The 21,995-nt window shown below is 36.9% G+C and overlaps 1 protein-coding gene across 3 annotated transcripts; it reads left to right on the top strand.

The window, feature by feature from the left end:
- Positions 1 to 2,638: 2,638 nt before the first annotated feature.
- On the top strand, positions 2,639 to 21,682 carry RNF146 (ring finger protein 146). 3 transcript variants are annotated; one of them, XM_074368398.1, is made up of 3 exons: positions 2,639 to 2,793; positions 11,170 to 11,274; positions 19,912 to 21,682. In XM_074368398.1, coding segments are annotated over exons 2-3 (1,080 nt in total). In that variant the 5' UTR covers positions 2,639 to 2,793; positions 11,170 to 11,272; the 3' UTR covers positions 20,990 to 21,682. The 3 variants fall into 3 exon arrangements, with proteins under 3 accessions (XP_074224499.1, XP_074224501.1, XP_074224500.1); XM_074368400.1 differs by lacking the exon at positions 2,639 to 2,793 and adding an exon at positions 2,856 to 2,973; XM_074368399.1 differs by lacking the exon at positions 2,639 to 2,793 and adding an exon at positions 3,028 to 3,339.
- The last annotated feature ends 313 nt before the right edge of the window (positions 21,683 to 21,995 follow it).

Raw genomic sequence — 21,995 nt, 5'->3', positions numbered from 1 at the left:
CTGAATGTGTCAGGTACTATTCTTGGAAGTTGGAATATAAAATAGAACACCAATTCTTGACCTTGAGAGACACATGTTCCAGTGTGGAGAAACACAATAAATATAAATAAGCAAACTAAGTCATCCCTTACATTGTGGGAAGTATCAGAGAGAAATGGGGAGAGGAATAATAAATATTGGGAGTGGGAGAATGTCACAATTTAAAATGGGGTGGCAAGCAGAGGCCTGACTGAAAAGACAACATCTGAGCCCAGACAGAGGGAGGACGCCACTCGGGGAAAGAGCATTCCAAGGAGAGGAGACAGCAACTGCAGAGACTGAGGCTGAGAGATTGCATAGAGTGTTTTTGGACCACAAAGCTAAGCAAGCAGTTTGTGAGGTCAGGGAGTTAATGAGGGGAGAGTCTTAGTGCCATTGTTAAGGACTTTGGTTTTTACTTTGTTTTGGGAAGCCATGGGGAGACTCTGAACGGAGATGTGGTATGATCTGACTTCCTTTTTAATAAGTTTACTTTTGTCTCTGTGTTGAAAATAGACTCAAAGGAAAGCAAGGACAGAAGCAAGAAAATCAGTTCCTGGGCTACTGCAATAATCCAAACAGGAGACAGTAGGAGCAGTCAGTAGTTGGATTCTGAATGTGCTTCCTAGGAAGAGCCAACAGATTATTTGCAAATGGATATGGGACATAAGAGAAAGAGAGAAATCAAAGTTAGGTTTGGCCAAGGAAAGATGGAACTATTCACTGAATGACTAACATTATGGGTGTGGGTGAGAGACAGAGTCTGAGGCCTGGAAGGGCATTTAAGTGGGATTCCTGTTAACTGACTCTTGTTTTGCAGACAGATGTATAGATAGACAGATATAAATTCTAATATTCATTAGAAAACTTGTTCTAAGTATATGCCTAGAACAACTGAAGAGCTGTAAATTACTTTTCCTAAATTAAAAACATTGATGGATCAGGAAACACCTGTGTTCTGATTCCTGGCTTTATCTGGAACAAGAAAGTCTCTTAGCAAGTCATTTAACCATGTTACGTCTATTTCTTAATTGATAAAATGAAGAACTGTACTAGGTGAACTCTTACAGTCCCTGCCTGTTTCTGTAAAATGGGAATAACAATAGTACCTACCTCATAGTTTATTATAAGCTAATAAACGCACAGCACTTAGAACAATGTCTTGCAAAATGTAGTTAATGTTAGTATATCTTCAAGTTGGAATGAAGTATATACACATTTTTGCTATTATCTGTTCTTAGACTGTATAGGATTGAGGGGTAAAACTGGAAGGCTATGAGAGCATAAAGATAGGGGATTAAATTTAAATCTGTAGAACATACATCTCAGTATCACTACTTTTACAAAAGTTAGAAACAATTATATTGTTTTTGCTTATAGGAGTAAGCATCGTTGAGCTAGATGGCACTGTTCAAGATTGGTTACATATCCATATCTATGAATAAGGACATTAAAATAAATTGTCTACAGAGGAATAAAAGAAAATGCACATATTTCTATACATATAAAAACACTTAAAAATTTCCCACCTTGAATAAACAGTTTATGAGAGCTCAAAATGCCACAGCATCGCAAGTAAGATAATACTGGCAAGACAGAAACAGACTCAGACATAGGATACAAACTTGTGGCCAAGGCGAGGGGGGTTGGGGGGGTGGTGGGAAGGGACAGACTGGGAGTTCAAAATTTGTAGATATTGGCAGGCATATGTAGAATAGATAAACAAGATTATACGGTATAGCAAAGGGAAATATATACAAAATCCTGTGGTAACTCACGGAGGAAAAAAAGTGTGACAATGAATATATGTATGTTCATGTGTAACTGAAAAATTGTGCTCTACACTGGAATTTGACACATTGTAAAATGACTATAACTCAATAAAAGATGTTTAAAAAAAAAAAGAAAATACTGGCAAGGAATGTTAAAATATAAACTCTTTTAAAGACAAAAAGCATGCTCTTCCACTTCTTTATTTTACTACAAAATATGAAAATATAATCAGTTCCAAAAGTACAATGCAAGCACTGAAATGAAATGGAGGATATTGCCAGAATTTTGATGTTTAAAACCACACGCATTTAACCAAATCAAGCCATATCTTTAGTTTCAGATTGTTATGCTGATTAATCTCTTCCTCTAGCTTCCTACGCCCTAGTTAAAGTCTAAGAAAAATGGGCCCAAAAGGGAAGTAAGCAGCATTTTTTCCCGATTAAATTGCTCAATCATTCAGAAAGTGAATAAACTGGAACTGCCTAGTGGACTTTCTTTTCTTTTCTCTTCTTTTTGAAAAAGAACAAGCAGTTTTGCCAAGGGCTCTTCTCTCCAAAATCCAGCTAGGCACCCAAGGGCTTCCTCTGGGTCTCGAAGCTGGATTTCTGAGCAGCACCACCTACTGGTCATACAATCGTCTTACTTCTTCGGCCCCAAAACTCTCTCTGATGGACCTGCATTCTTTCAGAATTCTTCGGCACATAATTATAAGTAAGGCAAAATGTAAAGCAGTTAGAAGCACCCAAACAGCGAAACTGCACGTCCGCAAAGGTAGGAGAAGGCGGGTATCCAGCGGCCGGCTTCAAGGGCGGGGCCTGAGGAAGGAGGGCGGGCCAGCGCTGGACCAAGCTCCTGAGTGCGCGGCGCTGCTTCCGCCCCGCGCGGCCCCGCCCCCCGCGACGCGACCGGCGGTCACGTGACGGCCGCGCGCGTCCTCGGCCGCTGCGGGCTCCGAGGCCGAAGAGAAAAGACTGCGAGGCGGCCGAGACTGTGGCCGGAGAGGTGGGAGTCGGGGCGAAGCCCTGGCGGGGGGGCAGGGTGAAAGGCAGCCACTCTGGGGGCTCTAACTCGGGGAGACGAGTGATGGCCCGCGGTGTCACCTCCAGCCGCGACGCGCCCCGGGTCGGCCCTGGGCTCCGGGCCTGAGAGGGGCGGCGGCGGCGGCGGCGGGGTCAGGGGCCGGTACGTAGGTGGACGCCCTTGGGCCGGCGCTGCCGCGGCTGTCGCGCCCGGGCGGGATGGGATGGCTCAGCCCTTCCCGCCACCCCCAGCTTGGCTGCTGTTACGGGCAAGGAGACTGTGACTGTGACGGGCTCTGCGTTGCCCGCGGCCGCCGCAGCCCCTGCCCTGGGCGACGGCCTGGAGCTGGTCACGGTCGGGGTGCGAGAGGCGGAGCAGCGGCCATTACTGCGCAGCCTCTTCCGCCGGGGTCCTCGTCGCTGCTTTTGGTGGCAATCAGGTCCCTCTTTTCTCCTCTCAGCAGTGGTGCCAGATCTCTACCCGGAGACTTTATGGCCCCAAGATTTAGGGGCGGCGATGGCTTGAGAGGTATCCCACTCCCCATTTCCCGTGTGGAGGCCTCTAGGCGGACCTTGGGTCAGGGCGTACAGCTGCTGCATTTTGTCTTTTTCCGGAGTGTCTTTGGTTTCTTTCTCTTCCCTCTTTCCCTCTTCCTACTCCTGCTTAGTGTCTGGGTCTTGCCTGATAACGACGAGGAGCCCCTCGCCTTGTCCTCGTTAAGCCCAGCACTGTTATTAAAGCATCAGAACAATTAAGAGGTCTCTCCATACCCATTGAGCCTCCAAAACCTCAGTGCATCTTAGAAGCCGAGGCTGTTGCTTTGTTCTTCTGGGTGCGGAGTTCTCTCCCTAGCCCTCCATCCCGTCTGAAAGAGTACAGGTCTTCCATTGTCGCTGTTTTATTTACCGTGGTCGTCTAGAAGAAGACTGAAAAATTGTTTCAAGTTTACATACACATTTGTCAACTGGATCTTTTTTTCCTTGACATCTCTTTTAGTATATTTTTATTTCTTTTCCCTAAGTGCCATTTTAGTGAGCACTTATTTCTCAAGTTCTAAAGTATGTACATTTTGTTTGTTAAGTAGTATTTTTGTAATTTTTAAACTGTGGGGCTAAAGAGAGAAGAAAGCTAAGAAATGATAAAAAAAAAAAACAACTCTTTATCTTTGTATGATTGACATTTCAGGTTCTGGGGCGCACTCCTCCCCTCCAAAGTGTGTATTTTAAAAATAGGATGTGAAAGTATGACCTTAGCATTGAAAGCAATGTATATCCACAGAAACTGGAAGACTTACACTTTTTTTAGTAACTGAATCTATATTTAGAGTTTTAGAAGACTGTTATATAGGATATAGGAAGAAAATGACCGGCACAAATAACAGGATTTATGATACTGACTTTGCTGTTTTTGTGACCAGCAAATACTGTTTGCGTTGAGTGTCTGGGTGCTCTAAAGACACATGAAAATAGGTCAAGTAAATCTAATTTTAAAGAGAAAACTGTAAGAGTGAAATCCACTTTAGAAGTAGATTTTGGATGTGTTTGCTTTAGCTTGTACATCTCAAATTGGAGCATTTTGTTAAGCCTGATATTTGATTTGGAACTTAAGTTTCAAATGGGCCAGTGGAAGTTGTGGGCAAAATGAAAATAATGGTTAACATTTGTAGGATTTTGTTATTTATTGATTCTTAAAAACCTGGTAGAATTATAGTCATCAGGAAAACTATTTTTCCAAATAGCTGGTCATTAGACAAGAGGAAGAAAAAAAAATGATGTTTTTTCTTTTAGAAGACATGTGTCAACTGGTAAAGTATTTTGTTTCATTTTCCATCAACTCTAAATGTCAGAAGGACGGGGCAGATTTTTTTTAAGAATCTAAAAATGATTTGCTGATTTAGTAGAAGAAAAAGATAGTATATTAAATCTTCTTTTCACAATATTGATATGGTTAGAGAATATTATTTTATATATTAGCAGTTTACTAGTATGAAACGCCTGGCACACTGTTAGTTGGGTGTTTGAATCCTTTTTTCGCCGCAGTGTTAGTAATAGAAGCTGCTGAAACTTTTCCATTCTCTTACCTGGTGCCTGTGCCTAAGGAACCTGAATTTGTGCAACTAGCTGGATTAGGAACAATCTTTGTGGGTATGGAATACATCTTATTTACATTCTCCTACAACCACCTTTGCTTATTTATGGACTGCTTAGTGTTCATGGCTTATTACCTTTTGGGTTAATTAAAACAAAACCTGTTGTTAAATGCCTGTTAAAAACTATTTGGAATTATGAAAGTGTAAGGGTGAAATAACTAAGACATGGGAGTTATGACTTGACCAAGGTCACACATAATTAGCAGTAGAGCCTTATTTACAAAATGGTTGCAGGATATGCAGTTCTTCTGTTTGATACAATTAAAAGACAGTATTTGTTCACATTCACATTTAATGTTTTGTTAAAATAAAATGCAAAGCCCTCATTTTAAGGAGGAAAATATAAAGGTTTAATGCTTGAGTATGAAGATTATGAAGCCCAGAGATTACCATACAGTTAAGTGTTTTATGGAAAGTATTAGGCAGTGGTGGAAATAAGCCTTTAAAATAGAGTAGTGTCAAGTATTGGACCCCATTTAGTTGAAATGAGTTCTGACTAAAGACTTGTTTCCCAGTATGGCCTGTGCTTTTTGTAAGCTGAGTTTTAACAGGAGATGAGAGAGAAAGCTAAAAATGGAAACATTAGGGCATTCAGTTAATCTCTCAGTTTAGGACTCTTTCTTAAGAAATATTAAGATCTGGCTGCTAAATTACACCCGATCTCTCTTTCCCTTCTTTTACTGGTCCTTTTTTTTTTTTTTTCTCCCCTTTTTTGACTTTGTATACCAAAGTTATAAAGTTTGTAGTATTTTTCCTTTCTGTCACTGGTATCTTTCATATAGAACATTTCCTGTTTTGTGTATCTTGAATAAAGGGTAAGAACTATTTTATTAAACATTTAATATTGGTAATTGGAAAAATACAGGAAATCTTTGAATCTTTATAATTTGATACTTTAACTGTTACATGCTTTATCTTTTTATTTAATTAGTTCTTTTAAAATGGTAATCATTTATTTGAATCTATTATCTGAGAAAAAGAACTTTTTTTTGACCCTGTGACTGACTTGAAAAGTGGAATTATAGTTAATCCTAGATATTTTCAGAGAAAATAACAGTAAAAGCAAATAATAGGGGTGTGAATTTGTTGAGTGGTCACAAGTTATAAATAGTACAATATTCATTTTCAGTTAAACTTGCTGGTTGAATGGGTAAATGATTTAAATTCACTGATAATCTCTAAATTCTTTTATATATTTTTAAATTTATTCTGCCACTTTTTTTTGTTTGTTTAGAATTGTTAAGGGACAGAAATATCTAATTTAGTTTCAAATCTTTTCTCTTTTTATGTTACTTTCTTAATAGTTCATTTCTGTATAAATTCGTACCCTAAGAAGGAACCTTATTTAACCCACTAACTAATTGCTATTTCCACGTCAAGACACTGTAAATTTTACTGTAATAATTCATAAATTGTATTGAATTTGGTGTATAATTTACAAATTTGTATAACTTACAAATCATTCATTGCAGCAAGAATTATGTATGTTTTAATTATTTATGTTTGCCAAATTAATTCTGGCCTGTAGTTAGAATTAACACTAGTGTGTCTTTTATCTTTGTTTGAAAGTAAAAGTCTCCCCCTCCCTCCATTAAAAAAAAAATCTTTGGTTTCAAGTATAGAAGTTTTCTGAGGGCTACTTCACATGACTCTTCTGCCCAATTGTTGTCATAATTCTCAGAGGCTATGGTTGATGGATCTGTTTGGTAGAATTAGGACTACCTAAACCAGTCAGTTTTGATCACAGTAGAATATGCAATTTTCTTGCTCACCTGTGCCAGCAAAGGTGTGAGTAAAGTAACATGGAGTTCATTTTCTTTATTTGCTGATTCTTATAGTAAATTGCTGGGTTTGTGTTGAAAAAAAAAACTGTTGGTATGCTAGACATTCTAAACCTGCATTGCCCAATATAGTAGCCACTAGCCACATGGAGCTATTGAGCAAGCTTATGTGGCTAGTCTGAATTGAGTTGTACTATAAATAAAATACACCAAATTTCAAGAAGTGTACACACGAGTGTAAAATATCACATTAGTTACATTAAATATGTGTGGAAGTAGTAATGTTTTGAATATACTGGGTTAAGTAAAATATATTCTTTAAATTTACCTATTTCTTTTTATTGTCATTAATGTGGCTAATAGAAAATTTGACATTACATATGTGGCTTGCATCATATTTCTCTTAGATAATGCTATTCTAGACTTTTTTTTTTTGAGATACAGCATATTGAGGAAAATACTATTTTAAAGATATACTTGAGTTTGAATTTCATCTCCCAATATTGATAGCTTTGTTAAATTCTTGAATTTCTTCACTTATAAAATGGGTATAGATGTATTTTATAGGGTTCTTTTGAGGAGTCAGGGATATAATGGGTCTGCTAGTGCTATCTGAACTTTAATATGCATACCTGGAGAAATACCTGGAGATCTGATTCTGTTGGTAGGGAGTGGGACTTCAGATATTTTGTTTGTAAGGAACTCCCAGGTAATGGTGATACAGCTCCTATGTAACTCCCATATAACAGTCGTTTGGTACCACAGTTATCATAGATAGGATCTAGATTACTACATAGATTTTAGTTCATTTTCCTTTCCCCAACTGTTACTATCCATTTAGAGTCAGCTTTGACATTTTCCATGGGATATAGGAATTGGAAAAGTTACCATAGCTTGCAAGGTTTACTGAAATTGGTTTTATTCTTGGATTTTTATCTGCATTGTGGAAACTCATTGCCAGTGACTAATAGCTGGCTAAATGATGTGCTTGTCAAAAGATACAAAGATGGCATGAATCTTACGTTTGTGAATGTAATAACTCCCTCTGTTAGATTTTAAGTTATATAAAGAAAGGATTATAACTTAGATATCTTTATATCTTTTGTGGCTGGGTGCCTCTTCATAATTAGAAGTCAAATGTTTTGTTATGTGAGTAAATAAATTTAGTATTTCAGTATTTTATTTCTCTCTACAGTTATTTTAGGTTAGTTTTTCATTCATCCAAGAAATATCAGTTCAAGTCAGCAACAACAGAATGGCAGTTTACTAGCCACTTAAAGATACAAAGAGTCCTTATCTTCAGAGGTCTCATGGTTTACCAGAAGAGTCAGAAGCAAATAGATAATTGCAGTGCATATGATATATTCAGTATTAGAAGAATTACAAAATATAGCGAAGGGAACAATGTTTTGGAGGTAATCAGAGAAAGGTGGTAGCATTCATATGCTTTAAAAGAGAGAGACTGTACCAGGCAGGAGGAAATACAGAACTACAAAGAGAAGTTTGGAAAACTGAGTAATTTGATGTAACTAGAGTATTAATCTGTGAGAGTGGTTGTGGGAGATAAGCAAGGCTAGAGAATTACTTAGGTTTCAGGTTGTTAAGGCTTTTGAGTGTTGTCCTAAGGAGCTTTGCCTTTATTGTATAGGCTGGAGAGCTTTGTTTATGGAAGGTTCATTTTGCTTTTTAAGTATATCACTCAGAGACTTAGTGAATAAATTTAAGGGGTGATACTGAAGCAAGATAATCAGACTGTGAACAGTAATCCAGGAGAGAGAGGATATAAATCTAAACTAGGGCACTAGCAATGGCGGGAGAGTGGAGGATAGATTTCATAGGTGTTAGGGATAAAAGTTGACAGAATTTGGTATTGTGGGTTGGGAGGGGAGTAAGAAAAATAATTTTGTTTTTCTCTGTAAGCACTCATTGTTTAAGGCATGGAAGCTGAGATGTCGCATTGTGAGATACATGCCGAGGTGAGGGTGTGTAGAGTGTATGTAGATGAGGGACAGAGAGATGAAAGAGCCAAGCATTCTGTTAAGAAGTTAAAATGGTTGGGCTCCAGATTGGGCAGGAAAGGAAATGAGATCAGTAATGGGAATAAAGGAAAGGAGACGATCAGGAGACTGAAGTGCCCTGTGAAATTAAAAGAGTGGGTATGGGAATGAATGAGGAAGTGAGCTGGAAGGACCAGAGCTTGTGATCTGAGACTGAGATTAAGATTTTAGAGGGCAGCAGTTTTAGGTGGCATCTAGTTCCAAATGTGACCATCATATTTTGTTGGGGGAGTGGTGATGTTCATTGAATTTAGGATTTTAGGAATTGAAAAATGAGGACAGTGTTTCTCAGATTGTATTTGATGGACTACCTGCATCAGCATCACTTGAGGTGAGATTCCTGGGCTGAAACCTGTGTCTACTGCCGTACAGTATCTCACGTTACGGCCTGAGAATGTGAATTTTTAACAAGCAACCTCTGTGGAGCAAGTTTGAGAACCTCTGAGTTAGGTATTGGATGGTTTATTCTCAAGGATTTTTAAACAGATTTATAGTGATGTGTTGAGAGTTAAGATGAATAGGATGACCAGTAGTGAGTAGATTAAGTCAATATCTTAAGGGTTCAGAGAACAGCTATAGGGGATTATAGCCAATGGTAGAGACTTAAAAGAGTAAGGGGGGGCAGTTTGTTTGTTCTTAAGAGTAATGATGTTAGAATAGTAAGAGTATTTCCTACTGTCATGTGTGTGGAAAGGGACAGTTTCTGTTTTGAGTAGGCTGCAGGAGGGAGGTGAATGATGGAGTCTTCTTTCGTGTTATTGAAGTTGTAGGCACTTAGACGGTAAAGTGAAAGAGTTGTGGCGGAAAGTCAGGACAGTGGAGTCCTTACCATGCAAAGACTAAGTTCTAAAGTCAGAGTAAAGCAGTCAAGCTATGTAGAAACCCTTTCTAGTCAGTTATTTTTGAAAATTCTCCAGTTTTGAAACAGATTTTTATTGTTTGGTCTATTAAACATTTGGTAGGATAGGCTGGTTTATATTTAAAGACCATATATCATCTTAAATACCTGTAAACACTAAAATTCCAAATTTGTTAGGGAGATAGATTCCCACACTATGAGAGGCACATTAAACTGAAAAAATATTCAAGTCTATTATCTTGTGGTTACCGTGAAGCCTGTCATCTCTTTAGTTTTCAAGTATGCTTTATTCTAAGTTCTGTATAGTAGTATGTGCCTTGTGCAGTGGGCCTCGTGAAGTGGAAGGAGGAAATACTAAATGAGAAGAGAGGATTAATGGTTGAGATGATGTTTTGGTTGGTGGCTCTGGATTTCCTGGACAGTGGGCGTCTTGAGAGAAAGTTGGCTTAATGGTTATAAAATTGGACATAACGTATAAAACAGCAGTAGGTCCTAGTTAACGTGATGACATTGCCTTCCGACACACTACCTCCTTGTGTGACTGCTATGTTCTGTATGGGCTATTTTATCCATTTAGAACTTGTTTTACTTAAAAAAATTATTTTATTGTGGTAAAATATAATTAATTGGCCATAGATGTATGAGTTTATTTCTAGACTCACTTCTTTTGATCTATTTGTCTATCCTTATGCCAGTACCACATTGTCTTGATTACTGTAACTTTGTAGTAAGTTTTGAAATTGAGAATTTTGAGTTCACCAACTTTGTTCTTCTTTTTCAGGATTATCTGGGGCCTCTCACAATTCCTTATGAATTTAAGGATTGATTTCATTATTTCTGCAAAAAAGGCTGTTTGGTATTTTGATAAGAATTATGTTGAATCTGTAGATTAGTTTAGAGAGTACTGTCATCTTCATAGTCTTCCAGTCCATGAACACCAGTTGTCTTTCCATTATTTAGTTCTTTAATTTTTTTCAGCAGTGTTTTATAATTTTCAATGTACAAATTTTTCACCTCCTTGGTTAAATAGATTTTCAGGTATTTTATTTTTGTAGATGCTATTATTATAAATGGTATTGCTTCCTTGGTTTCCTGTTTGGGTTGTTGACTGCTAGATATAGAAAGAAAACTGACTTTTTTTTTTTGGTATATTGAACTTGTAACCTCCAACTTTGCTGAATTTATTAGCTTTAGTAGCTTTCTTGGGGATTCTTTGGTATTTTCTGTATAAAGAATAGAGATATTTTTACTATCTCTGCAAATATATCTGTTTTTACTTCTTTACCAATTTGAATGCCTTTCATATCTTTTTCTAGACTAATTGCTTTGGCTAGAACTTTCAATAAAGTGTTGAATAGCGGTGATGAAAGCAGGCATTTTTGTCTTGAAAATTTTTTCCCATTTAAAATAAAATTTGCTACTGAGTTTTGTTAAATGAAAGAATCATACATAGTTTCCTAATTCTGTTAGTTAGTCTGTAGAGAAGTTAATGTTGAATTTTTTCTTTTGCAGCACAAGATGATCCAGCAATGGAAAAGAGAATACTGCAAACTGGCTGATTGCTGGTGAAGATGTTTTACTTTTGTGACAGACATCTGTAGGATCTGTAACAGAAATGTAAGTATGGCATCATGGTTTTTCCAAAGCTTTAGTAAATTAAGTAGACTGATATAAATGTAATAAATCAAGTATCTGTCTAATTGTATTGACTTTTAGCTCTAATTGAGCTAGCAGTTTTATTCACATTAAATTATTGTTAATGTAGATTTCCAAAAATCTCTTCATGGGGAGAGTCTCTATTAAAAGTGAAACTGAAGATAGAGGAAATTTGCTCATAGAAGTCTGAAAAACTGGAAGTCTCCTGGTCTTCTAGGCTCTACTTTGTCTTTACATAGTAACTTACTTAAATAATTAAGCTAAGCAGACAGTATCAGCTTTTATAAATAAGAGAGACTTATGGGTTATAAAACACTAGTTATTAAAAAGTTGTTTCACTAAATTAAATTGATTTTTTTAATTACTTGATTTTTTAAAATTTAGTACATTATTGAATTTTAATTCATACTGAATTCACTCTAGTCCCTATGTTTAACTAGTACTGTTTTCCTGTCAGTTAGTCTTTGTGAAATAGGCTTTAAAATGTTAACAGTTCCTTGACTTGCCCATATTGGATTTCCTTCTGTGATTGATGAAACTTTTTTACATTATAGACATCATATTTCCATCTTCCAAATTGATATGAACACTGCCCAGCTTGACATCATTCATGAAAAATGCAGTGAACATTTATTTTACGTTTACAGTCTTGGTGATACAGTGTTTAAAATACTTGACCAAAGATGACCCTTGTAGATACTATTTCACATATTCTCCCATTTTGACACATGACTATTTGTTACCTACTGTTGCAATATGATGCTTTGATTATATACTCCCATTAAAAGTGTGACTGTATCATTCTTAGTCAATGTTGAGAATTTGACAGAAGAGTGAAACTGGTAAGCACTTTTCTTTCAAATCAGGGCAAATATGTATTTAACTTAATCCTATTCATATGTTACCAGTCTGTCTATATTTATATTTTATCTATCTATATACACATATATTTATTTTTTAATCCCAAAGGTCAGATAATCTAGGTGTTGGCCATCAAGGAACTAGACTATGATCTAGTAAGTAAGACACATATGTAATTAATAATTATATAGTGGAAGAAATACTATATGGAGGTAACAATAAAATGCTTTTGGAACTGAGAAGGTTTATTCTATCTGAAGGGTTCAGAGTGAACAGGAGAACTTTTGGTTTAGTCTTAAAGAATGAATAGACTTTTAACCATCTGAGAAAATTAGTAATTATTTTTCAAGCCAAGAGAATGGGGAGGGGCACAGCTTCCTCAATATTAAAGCATCTTAGAGGAATCAGGGAGCAGTCCTTCGTGGGAAAGCAGGTGGGATAAGGAGACTTCCAAGTTAGTAAAGAGAAAGAGTGTTTGTTTAGTGCCTGCTATGTTGCCATGTGCTTACTGGGTATTTCACTTGGATTAATGAATTTAATCACTATAAAATTTATTCACAAGATAATTGTAGCCTTATTCACTGATGAAGAAACAAAATTAAAGAAATGAAGTCACTTCTCCTGGGTCAGTGTTAACCAAATTTCTTTGAGAATAATCTACTAGGGCACTTGTTAAAAACAGATTTTTAGACTCTAACTCAGATGTGTCCAGATTTCCAGGGGAAAGCACACCAGCTAATTCTTGTCTTTAGAGAAGTCTGGGAAACACTGTTCTAGGTCAACATAGAATAAATGTTGGAGCCAAGAGTTTAACTAAGTTTGTTTTACTCTAAAGGCTATGTCAGTGTACTTGAAAGCCAATGCTTAGGAATTTGGATGAGATTGTGTAGGCAATAGAAAGCTTTTGAGTGGAGAGAAGACTAAATTAGACATGATTGAAGTGAGAAAAGATGAGAAGAAACTGCTCAAGTCAGAAGGGCCACTTGGGAGGTCAGTATTTTGTATAAGAATGTGTCCAAGAGACCAGAGTTAAGGTCCCAGGCTTTTGGAACCAAGGGTGCACATTCTAAAGAAGTTTCTGTTGCAGAAAAGCAAAGTGACCGAGAAATAGGGGAGCACTGAGGAAGTCTCCAAATTTTAGCCAAGATAGAGACCAGAGGAAGAGGTTGCAGGTTTAGGGGAGGAGATAATTTTGGTTTTAGTCATGTTTGATGTCAGGTGACTGGAGAATATTGAGGTAGACTTTTTGAATACAGAATTGGAAACACAGGTCTTACATATTCAGAACGGTCCTGGATATTAGATTTGGGAGTCATGGAGGGTGTGTGTGTGTGTGTGTGTGTATTTGTTTGGAATATTTAGTAGGTTTTCTAGGCATAGAATATAGTATGAAAATAGCCCTTATGAGGAATTCTGGTATTTAAGGGAAGCTAGAGAAGATAGAAAAAGTGAAACAGAAAGAATTGGGAGAGAGTACTCATGGAAATGAAGAACATAAAGGTGTAGAAAAAGAGTCAGTGGTTAATAATATCATTCAGTGCAATGGGATCAAATAATTAGACTGAAAGAGGTCATTAGGCTTCGCATGTTAGTTGATCTTGAAATGTAGGGATAGAGAATGTTGATCAAAATCTTGGAGGAATTGGGATGGTACTGGCACCAGAAATTGAGGGGTTAGCTTTGAAAAAACTAGCAGTACCCCATCCTGAGCCAAGAGGAATGATGAAAGGGTACAGATAAATTTTGAGTCATCATATGTTAATTTTTAATGATAAAGGAGTCTAGGACATCTCTTAACTAAGAGGTTGGAGAAGTTCTGTAATAGTCTTTGGGGGAATAGGGAAAGAAAGATGTCTTGGCTGAGTAAAAAGTAGTTGATAGTGGGCTTGATGGGTTGTGGGAAATCAAAACAGCTAATCAGTGTATGGTGCTCACAACTTTTGTACCTTGTATTTCACTACAAATGTGGAAATTTTCATGAGTTGAAAAGTAACTATTATAAGTTTTCTCCTTACTGGATTCTTCTTTTTTGCAAGTATCTCTCCTTGTGGCTTTTTGAGAGGGTAGTCTAACTTTACTTCCCATTCCTCTCTGACCATTCCTCCCATCCTTTGCAGGCTGTTTTGCCTCACTTAGAAATGTTGGAGTAATCCAGGGTTCTGTGGTAGGCCGTTTTGTATGCTCTCGCCACAGGTTTAATTTGAGCATTCATCCATTTCATGTCCCCAAGAACCGTGTATGTGTTGGTGACTCATCAGACTTCTTTCTGCTTTAATTTTTTTTTCAGAGTACTAATGTAGTAAACTCAACTGTCACATACCTATCTTCATCTGAAGACCTTATAAATATCTCAAAGTCATGATGTCAGAACTCGCCTCAGATTCTGAATCATGATGAATATGCCATCATCCATCAGTAACCAAATGCTTTCATTTCTGTTTCCTTAGTCTTTCTTATAATCACTGTTGGAACCTTACATCTGCTGCCTCCCTCCTATTATCATATCTGGATTACTATGAATTCTTTGTGCCTTTTGGCTCATGTCAGCAAATCTTCCTCCAGACTACTGTCCAAATGATCTTGAAAAACTATTAAACTGACTGTCACTTCCTAACATAAAACCTTTCAGTGAATTCCTGTTGCCTTGTTATGGGTTCATATATGAGATCCTTGAACCCCTTGAAGTATATGTAAGATTTAATTAAGTTCTTAATAAGGCTGTGACCTAAAAATGTTTAAGAACCATTTGCATTTTAAATTAGTGTTTAAACTTAGTAAGATAGTACAGTGTACAAGATCTTTGCAGAACTTCTTGCAAAGTACATTTCATCCATTCAGAATGTATCTGTCCCCTCCCTGCTGGTTACCCTTCCTTCCTTTATGATCCCTGGTATCTGTGGTATCTGTTACACTTATCATAAAACCAGTAAGTAATGCAGTGTATATTAACTTAACTTCAATGGCGAGTGTTATTATGTATTTCCCTCCTAGTGCCATGGGCATGGTAGATGCTCAGATACTTTCCCTCTTCAAAACTGAATGGGAATAAAGGGAAATACTGAAAATGACAGACAGCCCTTGAGGCAGGTGATACAAATTCCATTCCTTTTATCCATTTGTGAAATTTCTTAGTAACTTATTGAAGTCTTAATCTTTCCTAGAATTATTGATGGTGATTCTGTATCTGGATAGCCATAGGTATTTTAGAGGCAGTCTGCAGCAGATAAGAGTACAGACTCTGAAGTTAGATCACCTGGATCTGAAACCTAGATTTGAGGCTGACTCAGTCACTTATGAATGTCTGTGGCTTTGGGCATATCACCTGAGCTTTCTGTACCTCAGTTTCCTCATCTGTAAAATAAGGAAAGCAATAGACTTACTTGAAGGGGTGATATGGGGATTAGATATAAAGTACTTCACAAAATGTCTGGCACATATTATGTGATGAATAAATGTTAGTTCTTATATTTTAATGTGATAAAAATTTATATCAAGACACCCAGCAGAGATTATAAACACCCACCAGTTACAAGACACTGTACAATATGAAAAGTTAAGAATTTTGTCTTAAAGACTTAGGAATTGTGTTAAAATTTAAATTTTAAAGTTAAATTTTTAACTTATATTAAACTTCAGACTTTATATATTCCAGCAGAACTAAAGTTTTGAAGAATTTTTTTCTTTTAAAATACAGTTTTGAGAAGGAAGATGACATTCTTTTTTGATAGGTCTGTACTTATTAAAAGGTGATATGGTACCTTATTCTTTGTTCCCTTTTCTATGTTTGTAATTATATTCCAGACTCTTAAAAATCTGATTTTTAATATTTGTAATTTTTGTTGCTGGCAAAAAAGTTCTTCAGTACTGTGTAAGCTAAAGATCTTTTTGATTTTTGGTAATTTCACCTTTCTTTTGACTAGATGTCTTTAAGAAGATTAAGCAAAGCCTCAATACTTGGAAATTTCCGTTAAATCTGCCCATATCCTTCTATACTTTGTTTCTTGAAGAGAAGGCTTACTAGCATTAATAGGCATTTATTTGTCTTCCAGAAATATTTTACATAGTTTATCTATGAGTAGAAGAATGGGATTTATGCTTAAAAGTTATAATATCACATTAAGAATTCAGTTAGTGAAAAAGTCTTTGAAAATGAGTGATATATTTATTACTTTCTTTTTATACAGTATTTTATAAAAAAAAATTTGGGGGTATAATTAGGTTTATTTATTTATTTACTTTTAGAGGAGGTACTGGGAATTGAACGTAGGACCTTGTGTATGCTAAGCATGTACTCTACCACATGAGCTATACCCTCCCCCCATTATGTTCTTCAGCAGAGTTGGACTAACTTCACTTCAAATTTCTACATACTAAATTATTCTTGATTTAGCAACCAGGAAATAAATTCTCAGTTTCATAACGATCTCTGGAGTTTCCTAAGACATTTATTAGGGAATACTTCTCCTTGATTAGCGTTGTCTTTATCCAATCTTTGCTCTACAAAAAGGGAAGAAAAAAAAACATTTCTGATTTACATACTGACATGATCCTCTGCACACATTTAAGTCTCCAGCCTAGTTGAAGATCACTGAAACTATGGAAAAAGAACCTATTTTGTAGGATAGATTAAAATGGTAATAAAAATAACTTTGAAGTGTGTCTTATAGGCAGGCTAGTGGTTTGGGTTGCTTTGTCTTTATCTTGTTATATATCTTAGTGGTATCTATTCACTGTATGTGCCTCATCCAGAATTATGTAAGAAGTATTTACTAAGTTTTTCTCCCCATATCTTAGTTGGTGATAGACTAAGAGTATACATGGTGGACTAAACAGAATCAGAATTTGAAATTTGCTATGGCAAGTTGATGGTTGAAAGTGCTTCAGGTAAAATAACCAAGCTTTAACTATCTAGTGTCTTTTTTTGATGAAGTTTATTCAACTTTACTTCATTCTAATGAGTGATTAAATTCTAAATATTCTACATTTAAAATGGTAGAGTCAGCTAGTACAGAGGCTGCTACTCATTTTAAGCAGCAGTTAATTAATGGTTTCCAATCTCTGAGATCTTCACCTACATTTTTTAGTCTTTACTTATCACTGGTCTACTTCCTCTATCATTTTCTCCTCCTTTAAAATATCTGTGGTTTCATATTACTATGGGGTAAAACCAAATCAGAATTTTCTTTAGCAGGGCACAAGGCTTTCATGATTTGGCATTTGGTTACCGTTTTCAGCTTTATCTCCTGCTGTTCCATTACTTATATGATTCAGCACTTTGCACATATCTCTGCCTTGAATTTCCTCTACTCCCCAGCCTCCTCTGCACTGCAGATTTTCTAACTTTATATCCAGATTCTCATCTCTTTTCTCATTGTTACTTTTAATAAGTATCCTAACACGTTTCAATTATTGCAGGAATCAGGTCACATTGTGCTTATCTGCTTGCTTGTGTGTATGTTTCCTTATTTAATAAAGTAGGTACATATCTTATTCATCCTTACATCCATAAATACTCAGCATTGTATATGTAGTAGTAAGTTTAATGTTTATCTGAATCATAAGGCAGAAGATCCAAATTTATGCCAGGGTTTAAGCTCCATACATCCAGTTTGACAAGTCTTGTCTTTTTTCCCTCTCTCCTTCCTCTTCAGGGCATCTTCAGCCAGTATTCATGTCATTTTCTCCCTTCTTATGTGATTGTAACATTTTTTGAGCTTTAGTGATTACAAAACTTTTTTGAGGAGGTGAGGGGAGAGGTTGGCTATTCCCACCTTAGTTTTATTAACTCTGATTTGCAGGTAAGGTAATTTAGACTAAAGGTTTAACTGAGTGCCTAAGACTACATAAGTAAAAAGTGAGACTAAGACTCAGGTTTTTGGATCTCTTGTCTAGGACTGATTTCATTGTTTAACAGCTGTCTTAGTTCAGTTTGCTCTCCCTTGGCCATCTGCAGTTTGTCGTCAAGTAGTCTTCAGTATATGCTTCAGGGCTGATCGTTAGGTACACTGACAGAATTCTTAGGTACTCCCAAGGTATGTACAAGTAATTGCTCAAAAAATTATTTATCAGGCTAGTTTAACTTGATATTACTTAAAATAAAGCCCAAAAAGTCTATTTTATAATGTGATGTATTCATATTCTTCTTTGAAAAATCATATTCATTTTCTTAGCAAACATGTGAGTGTTCTCTATTTGCCAGGTCCTGTATAGGAATATAGAGATGAGCCAAAAGTAACCTATTCCTGCCCTTATAAAGCCTGTTTATGAGGAAGACTGATACTAACAAAATAATCACACAAATAAGTATAACTACGATTCTGATAAGTGCTTGGAATGAGAAGTGCATGGTAGTAAGAAGATGGGGAGAAGAAAGGGATGACTTAACCTAGTCATGGAGGCTTTCTCAAGAGCTTTGAGATGGGTAGGAGTTTGCCCATGGGGTGCGTGGGAAGCAGCAAGTGAAGAAATGTTCCGTGTAGAGAAAGCCTGTTATTGGAGGGAGTAGTCAGTGTGGCTGGAAGCCTGATCAATGGGAAGTTTGGTGTGAGATGAGGCTGGCATGGGAGGTGAGGTCCAGACTATGCAGGGCATATAGATCCTGGTCTTTAACCTAAAATCAACTTTTTAAGCAAGGGGTAAGACTGGACCAATTAAAAGGTATGTACAGTAATTTAATAAACAGTGTTTAGTTGGTAACTAGGGAAGGGTAGAGATGGAGAGTAGATGGATTCAAGGGATATTTAGAAGATAAATTTTTAAGACTTACTTATGTTTTGGTTGGGGAGGGTTTAGGAGAAGAAGTTTCAGTAATGGATTTCTGGCTTGAAAAAGATGAATGGTGGTGTCTCCAGGGGGGCATTTAGGGAGTAAATAAGGAGGAAACAGATCATGAATTCAGTTTTGTGCCTGCAAGACATTCAAGAAGAGATCTAAAATATGCAGTTAGATGTATAGGTCTAGGGCTGAGAGGAGAGAGCTGGGCTGGTCTGTAGGTAACAACTGAAGCCGTAAGTATAGATGAAGTCGTCTTGAAGAGTACAGCAAGAAGAGCATACATGTGGCTTAGGAAAAGGCAGCAATAGCAACAAAAGAGGCTATTAGAAGAGAGTGTTTCAAAGAGGGGGAATGAAATGAGTAGTTTAACCAGTGTTTTTAGATTATACAGAAGGGAAAGGGAACTTCTAGGATTTCAACTTGAGTCTTGATTTTATATGGTCTACTTGTCAAGTAATGTATCAAAAGAACATTCATACATGGCAGTATTTACAGAATTGCTCTTAGTAATATCCTAAAAGGCTACAAAATTTGTCACTTTCTGCAGTTGTAATCTGAATTACTTTTAGCCAGTTTCTGTTTCTCTACTTTCCAAACTGATTGTAAAAGTCAGTCTAGATAGATTGTACGTTTAAAAATTTTTGCATTTAGTTCAGTAAGTTCTGTGAATGAATAGAAATGGTATATTTATTTCAAATCAACACTTTGGTTGTATCTTTTTATTTTTGGATTAACATTTGTGTGCCTCACTGCCCCCCCCCCGAGTAAAAATTAATACAAATCAAAAATATTTTTCTACACAGGTTAGTTTTTTCTCTACTTTCAGTTTTGTATCCCCATTGTCTTGGATGTGGCTTGCATAGAATAGGTGCTTAGTAGGTGTTTTTTGAATTGTTGAATTAAAATAAGGAAAGAGTTAAAGTCAGATTTTAATATTATGTGTATTTTCTCTCATTTTCTCAGGATGGCTGGCTGTGGTGAAATTGATCACTCAATAAACATGCTTCCTACGAACAGGAAAGCAAATGAGTCCTGTTCTAATACTGCACCTTCTCTAACTGTCCCTGAATGTGCCATTTGTCTGCAAACGTGTGTTCACCCAGTCAGTCTGCCTTGTAAGCATGTTTTCTGCTATCTGTGTGTGAAGGGAGCGTCGTGGCTTGGAAAGCGATGTGCCCTCTGTCGACAAGAAATTCCCGAGGATTTCCTTGATAAGCCAACCTTATTGTCACCAGAAGAACTCAAGGCAGCAAGTAGAGGAAATGGTGAATATGCGTGGTATTATGAAGGAAGAAATGGGTGGTGGCAGTATGATGAGCGCACTAGTAGAGAGTTGGAAGATGCTTTTTCCAAAGGTAAAAAGAGCACTGAAATGTTAATTGCTGGGTTTCTGTATGTTGCCGATCTTGAAAATATGGTTCAATATAGGAGAAATGAACATGGACGTCGCAGGAAGATTAAGCGGGATATAATAGATATACCAAAGAAGGGAGTGGCCGGACTTAGGCTGGACTGTGATGCTAATACCGTAAACCTAGCAAGAGAGAGCTCTGCTGACGGAGCGGACAGTGTATCAGCACAGAGTGGAGCTTCTGTTCAGCCTCTAGTGTCTTCTGTAAGGCCCCTGACGTCAGTAGATGGTCAGTTAACAAGCCCTGCAACACCATCCCCTGATGCAAGCACTTCTCTGGAAGACTCTTTTGCTCATTTACAACTCAGTGGAGACAGCATAGCTGAAAGGAGTCATAGGGGGGAAGGAGAAGAAGATCATGAATCACCATCTTCAGGCAGGGTACCAGCACCAGACACTTCCATTGAGGAAACCGAGTCAGATGCGAGTAGTGATAGTGAGGATGTATCTGCGCTTGTTGCACAACACTCCTTGACTCAGCAGAGACTTTTGGTTCCTAATGCAAACCAGACAGTATCTGATCGATCTGATCGATCAGCTCCTGATCGATCAGTGGCAGGGGGTGGGACAGTGAGTGTCAGTGTCAGATCTAGAAGGCCTGATGGACAGTGCACAGTAACTGAAGTTTAAATAAAACAGTCTTCAGATCCATGCTCAAGGTTAAAATGGTTATCTGTAAATTTCTGCCCACGTAACATTATACTCATCCCTAGTAGTGCATTTTGGGAGTTGGGGTGGGAAGGGGTTTGGGAAGAATAGACCTGTAATTAAAATGTCTAACATGTCTCTGTTGAGAAATTTATTTAATATAAGGAACTTGGGTGTTAATAGTTGAGAGCTGTTCAGTAATAACCCAGTTTTCTTGAGATCTGTTTATTTTATAGTTTTTTTTAAAACATCTTCAGTTCTTTTGGCCAGCCTGTGTGTATTATCTGTGCATTAACAGTCCTCATCCAACTCTTCTTTCATTGTGTCATATTTTTCTGCATGGATTGACATAAAACCATTACTAAAAATTGGCACCGATGAGATGTCCAGTATCAGTATGAACAGGAAGCTGAATTAATGTGAGAATAGATGTGAATTTGGGATTTTTAAATAGATGAATAACAACTATTTAATAGTAAAGTTACTGAAATGGAAATGTAAAAAAAGAAAAACAGCTTATAACTTATGTTTGAGAATCTTGTCTGTAACACACTTCATGGCATTCCCATAGGCTTTGCTGTCTAGTCCTTGTAGTTTGAGATTTCTCTTGATCCACATTTTTCTTTTTGATTACAGACTTTATAATTTAATAAATACTAGAGTTTATCAAAAATAGTCTGTCTCTTGTTTGAGTCTGGAAGGGGATGGAAACATTTTGACGTCTGTGGCCAAAAGGTCACTAAATAGGTGATTGTTTGAATTGGTATATTCAGCTTAAGTAGTTACCTGCTTAGAAAACTTTGATTTCTTCATAGAGAATATTTAAACAAGAGTCTGCAGGCAATGTGCATGGAATAAATATGTATAGAAATAAGCCTAAAGCCAGTGAGACTTAAATTTCTTAAATAACTGATGGTAGAGACCATATATATTTTAGATTTTCCTTGCCAGTCTTCATTAATGGCCTAACACTAATCTGAATTAAATG

This window comes from Camelus bactrianus, chromosome 8 (assembly GCF_048773025.1).
Source record: "Camelus bactrianus isolate YW-2024 breed Bactrian camel chromosome 8, ASM4877302v1, whole genome shotgun sequence".
Lineage (NCBI taxonomy): Eukaryota > Metazoa > Chordata > Mammalia > Artiodactyla > Camelidae > Camelus > Camelus bactrianus.
This window is presented reverse-complemented; position numbering and strand designations above follow the sequence as displayed.